The 19,337-nt window shown below is 46.2% G+C and overlaps 1 protein-coding gene across 1 annotated transcript in view; it reads right to left on the reverse strand.

Annotated features, from left to right (window-relative positions):
* Positions 1 to 19,337, reverse strand: part of ABAT (4-aminobutyrate aminotransferase) — a 79,834-nt gene that overhangs the window by 37,322 nt on the left and 23,175 nt on the right. Inside the window, exon 2 of the mRNA XM_070954841.1 lies at positions 5,699 to 5,832. Within this exon, the coding sequence (XP_070810942.1) occupies positions 5,699 to 5,768 (70 nt within the window). The 5' untranslated portion in view covers positions 5,769 to 5,832. The remainder of the gene's footprint in view (positions 1 to 5,698; positions 5,833 to 19,337) is intronic.

Raw genomic sequence — 19,337 nt, forward strand, 5'->3', positions numbered from 1 at the left:
GGAGCTCCTTATACAATGCTGCACACATTCCTTGGGCGCAAGGCAGAACAGCTACAGGGAGCTGAAGAAAGATCGTGCCCCCCCCCCGAGAGAAGCTACCCAATCATTCAGATGTGCAATGAAGGCTAGCTAGCCAAGGGGAAGAGTAAACTGGATCTCTCCTTGAAGGATTTTGAAACGCGAAGGATCTGGGGCAGGCAAGGCCATGCTTCGAGACAACCATTTTGGGGAGTCACCTAAAAGTGTTGGAAACAATGCAATGGTTGTTATGTCTTCTGTAGCTTCTGTTAAAATGATCAGAACGGGGCTCAGAAAGGAGGTAGACAGAGGATGTATAGAAGGCATATTTCATAATCTACAATTTTTTAAAACTTTAAGCAGCCCAGAGTCATTGATTGAGATGGGCAGCTATAGAAACGATAGATAGATAGATAGATAAATAGATAGATAGATGATAGATAGATGATAGATAGATGATAGATGTTATACAAATAGAGATGGATGGATGGATGGATGGATGGATGGATGGAGATATATATATATATACAGAGAGAGAGAGAGAGAGAGAGAGAGAGAGAGAGAGAGAGAGGGAAAGAGAGATGATAGATCATAGACAGATGATAGATAGATAAGATTAGAGAGACAGATTAGCTAGATAGATGGATGCATGGATGACAGACTGACAGACAGACAATAGACAGAGAGACAGATTAGCTAGATAGATAGATGGATGGATGCATGGATGACAGACAGACAATAGACAGAGAGACAGAGAGACAGACAATCTTCCCAATGCACTAGAAAGCAAGGATGGAAGCTAATCAAGGACAGAAGCAACATGGAATTAAGGAGAAACTTCCTAATAGTGAGGACAATTAACCAGTGGAACAGATGGCCTCCAGAAATCGTGGGTGCTCCATCACTGGAGGCTTTTAAAAAGAGGCTGGACAGCAGGAGAGAAATCCTACTGGTTCGGACCAGTTCAGGTGAAGCACTAGGGATTATGGGCATCAGTTCGCTGAACCGGTAGTAATTACCCCTCCTTGGCCCCACCCATGTTCGGCCGGTCGCTGCTCACCTCTTCCGGCCACTCGATATTCCACAGAATTCAAGGTTAAATGCAGCAGAGAGAATGCTAACTTTTCTCCCTCCATTCACAAGGGAGCTGCTGCAGTCTGTCCCTTTAAGGTAGTCCCCAAGTGGGAGGGGGCCAAGAGGGAACCATAAAGGGAGCAGCAACTCCGTTCTGAATGGGGGGAGAAAAGTTAGCCTTCTCTCTGCCACAGAATTCAAGGTTAAATGCAGCAGAGAGAATGCTAACTTTTCTCCCTCCATTCAGAACCAAACTGCTGCAGCCTGTCCCTTTAAGGTAGCCCCATGAGGGAGGGGCCCAGGAGGGAACCATAAAGGGAGCAGCAACTCCGTTCTGAATGGAGGGAGAAAAGTTAGCCTTCTCTCTTCCACAGATTTCAATGTTAAATGCAGCAGAGAGAATGCTAACTTTTCTCCCTCCATTCAAAATGGAGCTGCTGCTGCCTGTCCCTTTAAGGTAGCCCCAGGATGGAGGGGGATGGGGGGAGCAGCTGGAATGGAGCCGTTTTTGTGAAAGGCAGAAAAATGAGGAAGGGGATTTTCCTGCCTGTCATCCATTCCTCAATCTCAGCACAGACTGAGGGAAGGATGGTAGGCAGGAATATTCCCCTCCCCATTTTCCTGCCGTTCGCGACAAGGAGTGGCTGGGGGGGAGGGGCCAGTGATGAGCCCCTCCATGTGAGTGATGTCGAGTTGGCCACGCCCACCCAGTCACATGACCTCCCCCCCAACAAGCCACGCCCACAGAACTGGTAGGGGAATTTTTTTAATTTCACCCCTGCTGGACAGCCACTTGTCTGAAATAGGGCCTCGGGCTTAAGCAGAGGGCTGGACTAGCTCCAAGGTCCCACCCAAATCTGTTATTCTGTTTTTTTTTTATTTATCTCACCTGGAATCTCCCAAAATCTTATTGGTGCATAATATACTTTATTTTATTCCCGTATTTGAATCAGGTTGATGCCAGATGGTTTTTATTGCTGATTGTGTCAGCTAACTGTTCTTATGGAAAGTTTTTGTCCAGGGCTCCTTTTGAGTGGTACAAAAATAAATTAAGCTGATTTATTTCCATTTCGTTCTGGGGCACTGTGGGTGTTCCATGGACTCCCATATTTATAGCTACTGCTATATGCTTTTTAGGACCACATATGACATTTTCCCTTGATGGCCCACGAATTGCAACATCCAAGGGTGTTTATTTCATGTTGGCCTCAACCCTCTGCCAAGATAGCTATTCATATATTCAGAGAACAGAAGTCTGGCTGAACGGGGCCAGGTGTCCCACTGTGATTTAGAGTCTAAGGCAGTGTTTCTCAAGCTTTAAAATGTGTGAACTTCAACTCCTAGAATTCCCTAGCCAGCATTTGTTGAAGTTCACACATTTCAAAATTGCTAAGGTTGAGAAACACTAGTCTATAATAAGTAATTATAGAACTCCGTTATTATAGAGGTCTAAATCAGGTCTAAATCAACCTCTGATGCTCTCTTCTTCAGAGCTGAAGAAGCTTCTTGGATGAGAAGCGAAACGTCTTCAAGGGGGGAAAAAAAACAAAGTCCAGTTTCCTTTTGAAAAAAGCACCTTTGGGTCATTGAACAGGAAAAAAAAACATCCAATTCTTTCATTCGTGCAAGGTTTCTTCTAATAGCTTTCTTCTTAAAAAACCCCAAGGTCTTTCCCACAGTACAGTTTAGAAAATAAGTGTGCTAGGCTATGAAAACTTTAAAAAGCTTTCTTATATATATATTATATATATGTACCAAATTTATATTTGCTGATAAAGAAAATAAAGGGAGACTAGTATAGATCTATTTCAAGCTATTTAACTCTCATCAGCTAGCCATACCCTTACTCGGATTCGAACTTGGGTTACCTGCATATTAGGCAACTGTATTAACCTCTGAACCACAAGTCCTCCTCCCTTTAACAGCTTGAGCCAGGGGAGAGATTAATATAATTAATATAATATATAAATTTGGTATAAAATGGTTTGTCGCGAATGTGACTGCTTGAGGGCTCATGGATTGGAGCTGAAAGGCGAAAGGGAAGCAGGATGCTCCCTCCCATATTGGGGTAGATCAGGTGCTTTGACAGAAAAACGCTTAATTATATATATATGTATATATAAACAAGTGAAGAAACAATGGATGGAAACTAATCAAGGAGAATTAAGGAGAAACTTCCTAACAGTGAGAACAATTAACCAGTGGCCTTCAGACATTGTGGCTGCTCCATCACTGGAGGCTTTTATTTATTTATTTATTAATCAAATTTCTATACCGCCCTACTCCCGGAGGACTCAGGGCGGTGAACAGCCAAGATAAAATACAGATAATACAAATATTAAAAATCCCTTAAAATTATTAAATATTTTGGCCGAAACACAGATTAAAACACCCAATTTATAAAATCAAACGAATTAAAAAATTTAAAAGAGGAGAGTTAGGCCAGGCCAGCCTGCTGAAATAAAAAAGTTTTGAGAGCACGACGAAACGTGCGCAGGTCCGGGATCCTCCGTATCTCTGGGGGGAGCTCGTTCCAGATGGTAGGTGCCCCCACAGAGAAGGCTCTCCCCCTGGGGGCCGCCAGTCGACACTGTTTGGCCGACGGCACCCTGAGAAGCCCCTCTCTTTTAAGAAGAGACTGGATAGTCACTTGTCTGAAATGGTAGAGGGTATCCTGCTTGAGCAGAGGGGTAGACTAGAAGACCTCCAAGGTCCCTTCTAGCTCTATTTTGACTGAATATGTTTCTGTGCCCTTTTTTTAATGCACATTTTAAAATATCTTGTTTGAATTTATTTTGTCAGAGTGTGTACAGTGTGACTATTTTGAGACAACCCAGGAGCAAAATACAGTAAACGGGTTTCTCTTTCAAATAGTGGTTTATATACAAGGAATAGGGACACGGTGGCTCAGTGGCCAAGACGCTGGTTTGTCAATCGAAAGGTCGGCAGTTCAGCTGTTCGAATCCGTAGTGCCGCGTAACGGGTTGAGCTCCCGTTACTTGTCCCAGCTTCTGCCAACCTAGCAGTTCGAAAGCACTTCAAAAATGCAAGTAGAAAAATAGGGACCACCTTTGGTGGGAAGGGAACAGTGTTCCGTGCGCTTTTGGCCTTAAGTCATGCCGGCCACATGACCACAGAGACGTCTTCGGACAGTGCTGGCTCTTCGCCTTTGAAATGAAAATGAGCACCGCCCCCTAGAGTCGGGAATGACTAGCACATATGTGCGAGGGGAACCTTTACCTTTTTATACAAGGAATATATACATACATGTACTAGGCAAAGTTAGGCAATCAATCATCAGCTATAGCACAGAAGCACACACCGAGAGAGAGAAGGCCCCAACAAACCACTCTTATAATACAGTCTCTTAACATTGTGAAGAGTCAAATAACCCTGTTGACTCATTACTACCATTGCATTATCGTTACAGAATTACAGTATTACAGCAGTTGGTCAGCTATTAAATCATCATTACCCTGACATATTTTACTTCTGTAAAAACTTTTTGTTTTTGGAGTTTTATCTTTTAACTAAACATCTAGCTATCTATCATCTATCGATATCGATATATAGCTATAGATATATGAATATACAGGTAATTCTTAACTTACAACAATTCGTTTAGTGACTGCTTAAAGTGACAGCGGCACTGTAAAAGTGACATGATCGATTTTCACACTTATGACCGTTGCAGCATCCCCACAGTCACGTGATCAAAGTTCAGGTGCTTAGCAACTGACTCATATTTATGACGGTTGCAATGTCCTGGGGTCATGTGATCCCGTTTTGCAACCTTCTGACGAGCAAAGCCAATAGGGAAAGCCGATTCACTTAACAACAGATTCACTTAACCGTGTTAAGTTACTAACTTAACAACTGCAGTGATTCACTTAACAACTGTGGCAAGTAAGGTGCTGTGGCCCGCCAGTGGCCAGTGGATCTGGCAGCAGATTTGGACAGTGAGGAGACTGAGGAGGAACATGGGCCAGTCCTGGAGTCTGGGGAAGGCTCTGATGAGGGGTCTGTGTTGGAGGCAGAGAGAGGGCCAGGGCCGGATGCCAGTTATCAGCTGCCTTTGGAGTCAGACATCAGAGAGGCAGACAAACAGCTGGAGCCTGTTCCCAGTGTGCGCATGCGCAGAGTTGCCAGACAAAAGGAACAGCTGAAGAACAAGGGTCGACTTGGGAGTAAGGCCACAGGTGGACAGTAAAGGGCCCCTCCCAGAGGGAATAAAAGAGGAGCGAAAGGAGAGTGGAGTTTACAGGAGACAATTAGTTCATTCCTGCATTCTTGCCAAGTATTGCGGCATCTGTAAGATATCGGCCTGGCTACTCTCCAAGCCTGATAAAGGTCGGTAATTGTGAACCATCTTGAAAGACTGTGGAGAGGAATTCACTGTAAATTAAATAAAAGGGGTTTATCGGGATGAGGACTCGGCTTCGTGCTGCTGGGGAAGCCTTGGTCAGAACATAAGGTTGTAAAATGGGGCAAAACACAATCAATAACCGTCTCACTTAACAGCAGAAATTTTGGCCTCGTAAGTCGAGGACAACCTGTATAGATACTGTGTATAGATATATAAACTTTTTTTTCCTGTCCCACTCACCTCCTGCAAATATCTTGGAACTCTGCTGCAGTGCCCATGTTGCGTGCCGATTGAGCAGCATCAGGGCCATTGTATTCAATAGGATTTTTCTTCAGTCACAAAATGAATGTATCTTCTCGCCTCCAACTAATGACCTGGAAAGAGAAATAGGCAAAATTACCTCCCTGGAAACCTCCTCAATAATTTTAGCATGGAAGACCAGCAAAACATGGACTCTTCTCTTAAAAAACACACCTCTAGGAAGCTTTTAGATCTCAAGAGTCTGGTTTGCAAAACCAACGAATCAGTCAATGGTGCATTTGTGGCCAAATATGTCTCTGGTTGCAATTTTCTAAGCTTCAGCTGGTTACTGAAACATTTCTGTCTTGTCTTTGGCCAAAGCTTGAACTACAAATGAACCAAACCAGACCACACCTAGTGTACTGCATCCAGTTTTGGTCACCACACTGTATAAAAGATGTTGAGACTCTAGAAAAAGTGCAGAGAAGAGCAACCAGGATGATTAAGGGACTGGAGGCTAAAACATTATGAAGAACGGTTAACCGGGCATGGCTAGTCTAGTGAAGAGAAGGTCCAGGAGAGACAGGATAGCAGTGTCCCAATATTTGAGGGGCTGCTACAGAGAGGAGGGGGGGTCAACCTATTTTCCAAAGCACCCAAAGGCCAGACAAAGAATAATGGGTGGAAACTGATCAAGGAGAGATTCAACCTGGAAATAAGGAGGAATTTTCTGACAGTGAGAACAATCAACCCATGGAACAGAAGTTGACTTCGGAAGCTGTGGGAGCTTCATCACTGGAGGCTTTCAAGAAAAGACTGGACTGCCATGTGTCAGAAATGGTGTAGGGTCTCCTGCTTGTGTGGGGGGTTGGACTAGATGACCTACAAGGTCCCTTCCAACTCTGTTAATCTGTTAAATTGTCGGACTTGCCCACAATTTGTATCACTAAGTAAAAACAATCCTTGGCTCATTGAGAAAGGCATCAGTGGTGGGTTGCTACCGGATCAGGCGAATTAGTAGCAGCGGTGGCGGGAGGCTCCGTCCATCCGCCCAAACGCTTCTATGCATGCACAGAAGTGTTGTGCACACGCGCGAGCACCCACAAGCGAACCGGTAGTGACGGGTTTTGAAACCCGCCCCTGAAAGACATAGCTTTATTAGAGAGCACAGGTGTTGCAGCATTGCAAAGCCAGAACTGAGAATCGCGTGCCAAAATACCCAAGTTCTACTTCTCCCTCCCTTCACTGTCTCTCACTGCCCACCCCAGTATCACCAATCAGTTTCAGGTAAGAAGTTTTCATAACGGTCAATCCAACTGCAGTTTGTTATGCAGCTCCCCTTTTTCTTTCTGCTTGGTAACCTTGAGGCATCGTCTCAGGAAATGCAGGAAATTCGTTTCCCCAAGCCTTCCGCTCTTCATTCCTCCCCATCGTTCATGCCAGGCTGTCACTGCAGAGCAGCGAAGCACAAGCAAACAGCTGACACAAATGGTGGTTCAGCCTGTTCTTGAAAACCTCCAGTGATGGAGCACCCAGAACTCTGGGAGGCAAGTTGTTCCATTGATTAATTGTTCTCACCAGTCAGAAAACGTTTTCCTTCCTTCCTGGTTGGATCTTTCTTTAATAATCTTATTATTCTGCTATCTTCCACCCACTGTTTCTCATCTGGGCCCTCTTATGATTTGGAAGAAAAAGTCAAAAGGAGATTAATGCCCCTGCTGTGCTGAATATTTTCCACTGATTCTGTTCCTGCTCATTCAGCTGGATGAGAGTTAGTTTTGAAAACGTATTTCCATGTTTAACATTAGGTTATGAGGTAAAATACAAAATACAAAAGTAAATAGGAAGACACAGTGGGGGTGGGGGTAGGCAGTGGTGGGATTCAGCCAGTTCGCACCTATTCGGGAGAACCGGTTGTTAACTTTCTAAGCAGTTCGGAGAGCCGGTTGTTGGAAGAAATATTATATTGTTTTTTTTCCACTTTACAGGGCTAATCCTGTAAGGAAGGCAGGAAGGAAACATTCTGGTGTTGTTTCTAGCTTAATCTTTATTGCCTTGTTTACAGAAACTGCCTCTCTGGTTAACCCTTATTACATTGAAACAGCTAAGGCGAAGCGCCCATTGACGTGACGTTGAGTTGGCCATGCCCACATGGCCACATGACTACTGAGCCACGCCTACCCAGCTGGTCAGAGAACTAGTTGTTAAATTATTTGAATCCCACCACTGGGGTAGGGGGAGAGAAAAGTGAGGAGAAAAGAAATGTTGACGTCTGACTCCCTCGGTTGCGGTAAAAAAAAAAAGAAGCATTAACATCAAACCACAACATTTTGTTTTTCCATAATATAAACTAGCCATTTCTATTAAAAAAAAAAAAAAAACATATCAATCTCATCCGCAAAACCCCAAATCAAAGTTTCATTTTTTTCCCCACTTCAAGAACAAAGTTCAGAAACGGTCTCCACGTGGAAACAAAGGTACATTTATTTATTTATTTATTTATTTATTTATTTATTTATTTATTTATTTATTTATTAGTTCAATTTATATGCCGCCCTTCTCCATAGACTCAGGGCGGCTTACAATGCATTATAGCAATAGCCTGCATACTTTTTTGTATATACCTGCTTAGGCTTTTGGCTCCCCCAAGCGGTGTTGTTCTATACAAAGCTGGCTTATTGCCCCCACAATCCGGGTCCTCAATTTACCTACCTCGAAAGGATGGAAGGCTGAGTCAACCCTGAGCCTGGTGAGATTCGAACTTGCACTAATTGCAGGCAGCTGGCAGCTTAGTGCTAGCACTTAACAGCACTTTAGTCCACTGCACCACCGAGGGTTTTGATTCTTTCCTTTAACCCAAATTGGTCAATTTAGCCATTTATAGAGTGGCATTAGTACCTCCCTTGATCTTGATTGTATCCCTCTGTAAATGCAATTTAGGATTGCATTGGCTTTTTTTTGGCTGCCACTGCACACTGTTGGCTCATATTTAGCTGGTTGTCCACTAACAAATGTGGACAAATGTGTCACAAATGTGCCATCCCACATTTGAGTGAGATGACATAAGGTCTTTTGCCTTGAGCAGGGGGTTGGATTAGAAGACCTCTAAGGCAGTGGTGAAATCCAAATTTTTTTATTACCGGTTCTGTGGGTGTGGCTTGGGGGGGCGTGGCAGGGGAAGGATACTGCAAGATCTACGTTCTCACCCTACTCTACGGCTAGCCAGAGGTGGTATTTGCCGGTTCTCCTACCGTGTTTCCCAGAAAAGATGACCCTGTCTTATATTTTTTTGAAGCCCGAAATAAGTACTTGGCCTTATTTTCTGGGAGGTCTTATTATTTGGGGAGGGCTTATTTTTTGGGGGAGGCTTATTTTAGCACATGCACTCAAAAGCCGGATTAGGTTTATTATCAGGGAAGGTCTTATTTTCAGAGAAACAGGGTAACTACTCAAAATTTCCGCTATCGGTTCTCCGAACTGCTCAAAATTTCCGCTACCAATTCTCCAGAACCTGTCAGAACCTGCTGGATTTCACCCCTGCTCTAAAGTTCCTTCTATCCCTATGATTCTATGTGCTATGCTAAAAACAACTGTCCCCAGGATTCTTGGCAGAAAATGCAACAAAAATAAATATGGAACATAAATAACCTGAACTGGTCAGCCAAGAATCTCCAGGACCAGAAATGCAGAAGGAATTTCAAACCCAGCTTTCCAGGATGGAGCTTCTAGTATTTTTCATGTTGTTTTTATGATTCTACGTTGCTAGAATTTCATCCAGAGTTTAGATGACGGGCGCTTCCAACTTTCAGGCTGCAACATTACCTCATGTTCTCAAAAAAAAAACCCCTGAATTTAAATCTGTTGCTCAGCTACAGGCAATTTTCATCATTTGTAAATCTTTTGGCTGCCGCTGTTTAAAACCACTCAGCCTTGGATTAACATCAATACAAGGCAGTGAATTTAAAACACTTAATTAAAATGCTAGAAACATCCCCCCGGTGCTCCTCTCTACCCGTTTAAAAAAAAAAAAGCGACCGCAAGCAAAATTCAGTCAACAAGTCCAGATTCAAATTCGAAAACGCTCTCACGGACTCCGATGACAAATAAGCAAGTTCAAAACTTCCTCCTTAAATTAAAAACTAGATTTTTATTTATTTAATTTTTTGGCAGCTGTTCAGGTTAATTTTACGAACGAGCACACCAATTTAAAAGGCTAGTTTGGGTTTTTTTTCTTTGCTTTTTATCTTCTAAGAAGATGCAGCTTGCTTCAAGTGTTACAGTCATATTGGAAACCCCATATTTCAAAGCATATTTTCTGGTTAAAGAAATGCAGCAGCATCATAAGCCACACTAACTATGCACCAACCGCAGTTCCGTGCAGAAGGCATTCCTGCCAGCCCGAACAAATCTTGAAAAACCACAGAGGTTTGCAAGCAGCTTGCATTTGTTTTTACAGTAGCCGTTTCCTGCCTAACTAAATCTTGGTGTAGGTCAGATGCAGTTCAACTGCTGGAAATCGGAATTTCACCTACAACGCTGATTCACAGACTTAATTGGTTGATGCTACATCTTACGATTCTTCCTCGGGGTTCATTCCAATGGGGTTACCCAATACATTTAGTTCTTGAGTTAGGATCATAACCAGTGGTGGGATTCAAATAATTTAACAACCGGTTCTCTGCCCTAATGACCGGCTGGGTGGGTGTGGCCATGGTGGGCGTGGCCAGGGTGTGTGACAGGCAGCACTCGGCCTCCTGCAACCCCTGGGAGCAAAAACAGGCCACATGGGGGTGGGGTGTGGAACGCGCCACCCCCGTGCCCCGTTTTGGGCCTAGTAGGCCTCCCTGCACTTACCTGAGAGCCAAAATGAGGCATGTGGGGACTCCTGGAAGGGGCAGGGCCAGCCAGCAATTTCTCCCGAACCGGCTGAATCCCACCATTGATCATAACTGAGCCCAAAATTTATATTATGAAATGAAATATTGGTTAAGTGCCCCATTTTAGGACATTTCTCGCCACAGTTCTTTACACGAATCCTTGCATCGGTTAAGTTAGTAACATGGTTATTGTTCAGCGAATCTGGATTCCTCATTGACTTTGCTGGTCAGACGGCTGCAAAAGCAAATCACGTGACACCCCCGCCCCCCAAGGACACTGCCACCGTCATAAATATGAAACATCTGAATTTTAACCAGATGACGATGGAGATGCTGCAACAGTTGCTAAGTGTGAAAAAAGGGTCCTACGTCACTTTTTTTTCCAGTGCTGTTCTAACTTTGAACGGTCACTAAATGAACTGTTGTCAGTCGAGGATTTCCAATGTCCAGTTTCTCAGCTCAGAAAAATCAGGACTTTTTTGGGGGGGGGGAGATTGGATAATAACCTTTGGGTCGGATTTCACTGTCCCCAAGCATCGAAGAGAAGTTGTTCCTCACGATTGCATAATTTGGGTCAGGTCAACAAATGCATTAGCCTTCCCCCCTACCCTTCTGTTCAATCATGTCCAATTCTTAGAAACCAACTGGACAAGTCCCTGCGGTCTTTTTGTCAAGATTTTCAGAAGTGTTTTGTCACCTCCTTCCTAGGCTTGGAGAAAGTCAAGGTCACCTAACTGGCTTCATGCCCAAGATGAGACTAGAATGCATAGTCTCTTGGCTTCTAGCTAACCGCTACGCCCAACCACTCACTCCATACATCTAGCAGGGAGCTGGAGATCTGGAGGTCAGCCAGTTTGGCTTGGAAAGGAGTGTTGGCTATCTGTCAGGTTTCAAGGTCATCTCAAATAAATTGCATTTCAAACAAAGTCTTTGATGAAAGCATTTATTAAGCACAACATTCTAACTCCGACTCCATCGTAGCCAACACTGACTTCCTGACCCAAAACCCTCCTTTTCCTTTCCCCACTCCTCTGCACTCATTGGCCATCTTCCAAGTCACTCTACTCCTAATCTACTGTTCCAGCTCAAAGGAATTTCCCCCCTCCCATCCATCTCCTAGGGGATATTATCTCCAGGGAAAATAAGTAGGTGTAAAGTCAAACGTCCCTTTCCAGATGCCTCCGCTTCTCCTTCTTATGTCAGCACTAGAGTAAATGCAGCTTGAAGTGCTGACACGTAGCTTATTTGGTGAATGTCCAGTGTTAAGTTTGTTAATGTCCGTAGCCTGAAACAACCTCAAATAATGGTACCCCTCAAGAGCTCAACCCTTGAGTTTATTTCTTTTTGAGTTACGAAAGTGTCAGACAAGAAGGAAGAGATTCAGGTTTAATCCCATGTTACTAACTGAACGACTGCACCTAACAATGGCAGCAAGAAAATTTGTCACAATGGGGCAAGAGCTATTTTGCTTAGCAACAAACAGAATTTGGGCTTTAATTGTGGTCCTGGACCACCTGTACTACAAGGGCTCTCAGGAGCTGGATAACTTCAGGATTAGTTACTCCTGGTCTGCCTACCTATGAGAATCTAATATGGAACTCTCCTCCCCACCCTCAATTGGCCTTCCCCTCTTCTCTGGAACAGTCCACCCTGAAATTAGATCCATATCAGTCCTTCAAGACTTCGGATACTGAGAGTCGGTCAGGTGGGCTTCCAGCCTGCAGATTTGATTGGCAGAATGAAAATGGAGACTGATGTTGTTTCCATGCAGCCATTTGTGATTCACGAAACTCTGAACCTCAGCAAGCCAACAAACACATACGAATGTAGTGCAAATCACAATTGGCTATTTCTATTAAAATCCAGCCGCCGCCCCCCCACCCCACCCCCTATCCTTTTCTTCAGCCAATCTACAGCAGGGGCCTCGAAACCTGGCAACCTTAAGACTTGCGGACTTCAATTCCCAGAATTCCGCAGCCAGCCGTGGAAATGGGAGCGGAAATTCTGGTCTCAGTTGTGGTTGTAAGTCAAGGACTATCTGTATAACCCTCAATGGAATCTCCCTCCCCAACAGTTGTCTTGCTTGGAAAGGTCCCCTCCATTGCCCCCACAGCCATGGAGAAGGGAAGGGAGGGGGACACCGGATGGACACCTGCCTTCCTCCTGCAACAGAGCTGAATTTTTTTGGCAGGATGGTTTTGATTTTTTTAAAGATAAGGTATTTGGCTTTGATCCAGGGGTGGGATTCAGCCGGTTCAGGCGAACCGTTAGCTCCGACGATCAGTTGAGAGCGAACTGGTTTGCTCCAGTGATCAGCTGGGCCCGCCCATCTGTCCCTGCACTATACAGACCTGTATTTCCTTTGTTTGAAGCCCAGCTGATAGGCACGGCAGAACGGATTGCCACGCCTTAGCTGTTTTTTTACTAACCAGGGCTGCAGTAGAAGGTAAGTTTTAGAGCTGTTTTCAAATGTACTGCGTGTGCGCAGAGTGTGTGTTTGGCACACCAAACACCAGTAAGTTTTAGAGATGTTTTCAAAAGCACTGCATGCATGCAGACCTCATGTTTGGTGTGCGTGCGAGCGAAGCGAGTAGTTACACCAGTTGAATCCCACCACTGCTTTGGCAGGCTACTTCTGCTGCCTGCCGGTTGCCTGCAATTTGGCAGATCGAATCTCACCAGACTCAAGGCTGACTCAGCCTTCCAGCCTTCCGAGGTGGGTAAAATGAGGACCCCGATTATTGGGGGCAAGAGGCTGACTCTGTAAACCACTTAGAGACGGCTGTAAAACACTGTAAAGTGGTATGTAAGTCTATTGCTATTGCTATTCATTCCCACATGCTAAATTAGTGCAAGAACAGAGCATCCAATCCAGGAGAATTTCTCAGCAAACCTATTTTTGAGATAAATTGTGACAGGAATGTCTTCTCTTTTTTTCACCAAAGGAAGCAGAACTTGCAGGGAAAAAACATGTAAGGGGATTTTTCCCACTCAGCCCAACATCGATCCTGAAAACAGCAAAGTGGAGAGGCAGAGCAACCAGGATGATGAGGGGACTGGAGGCTAAAACATGCAATGAACGGTTGCAGGAACTGGGCCTGGCTAGTCTAGTGAAGAGAAGGACCAGGGGAGACATAATAGCATCTTCCAATATTTGGGGGGCTGCCACAGAGAGGAAGGGGTCAAGCTATTTTCCAAAGCACCCAAAGGCCAGACAAGAAATCATAGATGGAAACTGATCAGGGAGAGATTCAACCTAGAAATAAGGAGGGATTTTGTGACAGTGAGAGCAATCAACCCATGGAACAAAAGTTGCCTTCAGAAGTTATGGGAGCTTCATCACTGGAGGCTTTCAAGAAGAGACTGAACTGCCATTTGTCAGAAATGATGTAGGGTCTCCTGCTTGAGCGGGTGGTTGGACTAGATGACCTACAAGGTCCCTTCCAACTCTGTTAATCTGTTAAAGAGTCTAGTAGTCCTTCTCTTATCCACCGTTTCTCCAGTCTCCTTCGGAGGCTTGTCTTTCAAAATTTCTAAATGAACTGACAGGAAAGAGGTGAAGGCACGGATGTCCTGTCACATCTGGTTTGACTCTCCGCAGGAATCTGGGTTGGCACACAGTTGGATCCTGATTTAACCCCAAATCTCAGCCATTCTGAGATGAAGCTGGCCACTGAAGAAATCGCCCTTTATTTATTTGTGCCACAGCTGAAGGGTGAGAGCAGCCTTCTCCAACCAGATGTCCTCCAAGCAAATTGAACCACAACTCCCATCACTCCTTGTTAGCTAAACGGACTGCTTCAACAGAACAAAGTGGATTGGTCTTTGTATGCTACATTTTGGCAATCAGGTGAAACATTTTCCAGATTGAATGGGTACAGCCCTGTGGAAAGCCCCCCCCCCCCCGCCCCCAGAAGAATGAAATATTTTGAGGGAATATTAAAAAGGCAGGATATTATATTTTCCTAAAGGAGAACTGGAGAAACATGTTTTTAGAGGCAGGAAGCAGCCCCCCAGTCTTTCTTAATAGCCCACAGCAGATGCCAGCACTTAAGAGATTAAAGACCTTATTGAAAGAGGAAGACAACTATCTAGATGGCTCTATTCATAAGCAAAGCAAACACTGCAGGCAGAAATCCATTCAAGACAGGATATTTCGAAACTCCTTGCAGCAGAGCTAACAAAGGCAGAATGGTAGGATTAGAACAAGCAGCCCCTCACCCAAGATCCGACACAGGACGAAAGCCATTAAGCTACAATAGGAATTGTCCAACACACCTGAGTCTTCGGAGAGGGGTGGCATATAAATTGAATTAATTAAATTAAATTAAAATTAAATTTCAGAACACAAGCCCCCTTCATTGCATCACCCCCAGAACAGTTCCAACTTCAAAGTCACAGCAACCTATAAAGACCCATCCACTCCTTTAACCATTGGTTCAGCTGCACCAGAACTGTGCCCTTTCTTTATGGTTCTGTTCAATAAACCATCTTTCCATCCGTCCCAGGAGCTTTACCCACTTTCAAGGTTTGACAGCTGCTTATTATTGAGGTAAAGAGCAAATAAAGAATAATGTAGATAAAAGAAATAATGTGAATAAAATAGGAATCATACAAAGTCAGATATATGGGCTCTGGGGGACCCTCTCTATTCACATTATTATAAGGGGAAGACGTGCTTGGATACATGAACTCTGAGAGACTCTATCTATTCACATTATTATAAGAGAGGAAAGTGCTTGTTGGAAATTACATTAACAAACAGTTAAACCCTTTTAAGTGGTAATATATCTGCTGAGACCTAGATGTCAAGGAAAGGACTGCTATATGGAAAAACATCTGAGTGACCTGACTGTGAATGACACAAAGACCTATATGTTACAAAGAGTTACTTAATCCAATGAACTTACCCAAGGACAGTAGTAACTCTCCCATTAGCAACTCAGAGCACTTAAGAAAAGTTGTGTGGCTAAGATAATTTTGTAAACTAAGATTAATGCTTTAAGTAATTAGATGAACTTATTAACAAGTATATGTAACCATAGAAGGAAAATCGGATGTATGATCTCATGATTAACCATATATGGAAAATGTATGATCTCACTGAATCCTTTGTCTTAGAAATGTATAAAAACCATTGTATCAGAGTTCTTTCTTGGTTCAAAGCTTCAGGTACAAATCTGGCTCTGAACCTTGCGCAATAAACTGTCTCTGACTGGCCTTGGAATGTTTTTTAGTCCTTCCATTCCACAACATTATAAACATTTGCAGTTAGAAATGGTGGGACCACTCAAAGAATTATTTACTAACATGCAATCTGGAGGAGATGTACCGCCATCCTGGAGGACATCTTATATCTCTCTGATTCCAAAGGAGGAGCAAGACCACACCCAGCCAAAAAATTATAGGCCTATATCACTTTTAAATACAGATTATAAGATTTTTGCTAAAATAGCAGCAAATGGACGTTGTCTTACCTGAACGTCCTTTTTCTGGGCGCTGCGTACACTATCCATGCATGGGTTAATACTTCAGTATTTGGCAACAACTGAGTGAAAGAAACAGAAGGCTCTTCCCCTTTCCGGCCCCCTAGCCACGCCTCTGTTCCCATGATCCCCCAGTCTGAACGAAAGGCGCAGCTAACAAGGAGTCCACTAAGAGTAACCTTAACAAACTCAACTTTATTAACACCAACTTGATAACAGGAACAAAGGAGATCAATAGTCACCAGGTGAGCAGTCAGCCCAAGAGGGAGGGTTATGGATAGTGTACGCAGCGCCCAGAAAAAGGACGTTCAGGTAAGACAACGTCCATTTTCCTGTGCGCTGCTCCCACTATCCATGCATGGGATATACCCAAGCTCAAATCCCCTGGGCGGGATGCTGACTGTCTCCATCGTTGTCCTCCGACACCACTTTCTGAAGTACTCTGCGGCCAAAAGCCGCCTCAGCGGAGTTGTACACATCGATCTTGTAGTGGCGGATGAACGGCGTGAGGGACGACCAGGTCGCCGCCCTGCAGATGTCCGCTACCGAAGCTTGAGTAGCCCAGGCCGCTGACGTGGCCGCACTGCGGGTAGAGTGTGGGAGGATTCTGCCCGGTGCCGGCCTGGAGCTTGCCTCGTAGGCCATAGCGATGCAGGCCTTAATCCATCTGCTGACCGTGGCTGGTGATACCTTCTGACCCATGGACCTCGGACTAAAGGAAACCAGGAGGCCCTCGGTCCGGCGAAAGGGCTTGGTCCGCCGGATGTATATGCGGATAGCACGTCGGACGTCCAGCGTGTGCCACCTCTCCTCCCTCGCATCTCGGGGTGAAGGACAGAAATCCGGTAGGATGAGTTCCTGGGCCCGATGAAACCACGAGTTGACCTTCGGGATGAAAGCCGGGTCCAGGCGTAGCGTCACCGTGGATTCACGAAATATGCATAAGTCCTTGCGGACTGAGAGGGCCGCTATCTCTGAGACTCTTCTCGCCGAGGTGATCGCCAGCAAGAAGGTCACCTTAAACGAGAGGTACTTGAGAGAGGCTGAGTTTAGGGGTTCGAAGGGGGGTCCAGTCAAAGCCCGCAGAACCAGGGACAAGTCCCATGATGGGTACCGATGCACTGCCGGGGGTCGAAGGTTTGTGGCCCCGTGTAGAAACCCCTTGATGCGCGGGTGGTGCGCGAGAGACTGGTACGGGGGGCAAGTGATGACCGTTGCTAGGGCCGCTGTCTGCCTTCGTAAGGTTGCGGGGGTCAGGCCCCTGTCAAGGCCAGCCTGAAGAAATTGCAGGATGTCACGAACCTCTGCTGACGTCGGGTCGGTGTGTTGTCGGGTACTCCAGCGACAGAACGCTTGCCAAGACGCCTCGTAAATGCGGGTCGTAGACGGACGTCTAGCTGCTTGGATGGTGGCCACGACCTCATCTGGTAGGTTGTCCTTTTTTAGGATGACGCGTTCAAATGCCAGACGGCTAATTGCAGCCACTGGGGCTCTGGGTGCGTGACCTCCCCCTGGCGAAGGACGAGCCGCCGTGGTGGAATCACCCACGGTTGGACCACGGAGAGCGCCACTAGGTCGGCGTACCACGGCCGCCGGGGCCAGTTCGGGGCTACCAGGAGCAGGTCGGCCTTCTCCGATAGCAGTTTTCGGATGAGGCGGGGAATTAGAGGCAGTGGTGGGAACGCGTACAGGAGACCCTCGGGCCACCTGCAGCGCAACGCGTCGTGGTCCTCTGCCAGAGGTGTCGGGTAGCGCGACACGAAACGGGGAAGCTGAGCGTTGGCTGGGGTTGCAAAGAGATCCACTGCCGGGCTCCCGAAGCGTGAGACAAGCTCCCGGAACAGTTGTGGATGGAGCTGCCATTCCGCTTGGTCTATAGTCTCTCTGCTGAGCCAGTCTGCTCTGACATTGGACGCCCCCGAGATGTGATCCGCCCTGATCGAAAGAAGGTGGTTCTCTGCCCAGTTGAAGAGATCGGTGGCCTCTCGCATCAGGGCGCGGGACCTTGTGCCCCCCTCTCTGTTGACGTGCGCTTTGGCCGAGATGTTGTCGGTCAGGATCAGAACGTGATGTCCTCGCACCGTCGAATGGAACTCCTGAAGGGCCAGTCTGATCGCCCGAAGCTCCAGAAGATTGATGCTGCACTGACTCTCCCGCCGGGACCACTGTCCCTGTGCCACCAGGTTGTGGAGGTGGGCTCCCCACCCTCGAAGACTTGCGTCGGTGGTGATGATCAGTCGGTCCGGCTCTAAGAAACTGGACCCCTTGAGAAGCGAAGGCGATGTCCACCACCTGAGGGACTGGCGGACCTGAAGGGTGAGGAGTACTGCCCGTTTGGAGTTGGCCCTGCCTGCCCTCTGAAAGGGGAGCAAAAACCACTGCAGAGGTCTCGAATGTCTGCGTGCCCACGGAACGATGCCGAAGCAGGATACCATCTTTCCGAGAAGGCAAGAAAGACGGATCAGGGCAACTCTCCTCCTCGACAGGACCTGTTGTATCAGAGTGCGGATGCTCTGGACTCTGTCCGGTGATAGGTAAACCTGACCGTTGGCTGAGTCTATAAGTGCCCCCAGATGAAGTAGTCTGGTGGTGGGCTGCAGATGGCTCTTTTCGAAGTTTATGGTAAAGCCGTGATCCTGGAAGACCTGCAGGACTCTCCTCATGTCTTCGGTGGCCTGATCTCTGGTGGAGGACAGGATCAGGATGTCGTCCAGGTAGCAGAGCAACCGGATCGGGATGGTTCGAAGCCTGGCCGCTACCACCGCCACCAGTTTGGTAAAGGTGCGGGGGGCTGACGAGAGTCCGAATGGCATCGCCCGGTACTGGTAATGAGTTCCCGCGAATTCGAATCTCAGGAACTGCCTGTGCCCCGGGTGAATGGGCACATGAAGATAGGCCTCCCGGAGGTCGACCGATTGGAGCAAGTCGCCCCGTCTCACCCCCGCTAGGATGGACTTTAGGGAGTGCATTTTGAACCTGTGGTATTGAACCGACAGGTTTAGCCGCTTTAGATTTAGTATGCCCCTCCAGCCCCCGGAGTTCTTGGGTACTAGGAAGAGGGTTGAGTAGAACCCGGAACCCCTCTGGGCGTGCGGCACTGCTTCGATGGCATTGACTTCTAGGAGGTGTTCTATCTCCTGGGACATTAAGTTCCGCTGTTCTGCGGAGCGGGGTATTGGACAGTGGACAAATCGATGGGGCGGCTGACCGGAAAATTCGATAGAGAGACCCGAACCAGTCGTACGCCTTACCCAGGAGTCCGAGGTTGATTTGGCC

The sequence above is a fragment of the Pituophis catenifer genome, unplaced genomic scaffold (assembly GCF_029215685.1).
Source record: "Pituophis catenifer annectens isolate HBS135680 unplaced genomic scaffold, rPitCat1.0.hap2 SCAF_16, whole genome shotgun sequence".
In the NCBI taxonomy this organism is placed as follows: Eukaryota; Metazoa; Chordata; class Lepidosauria; order Squamata; family Colubridae; genus Pituophis; species Pituophis catenifer.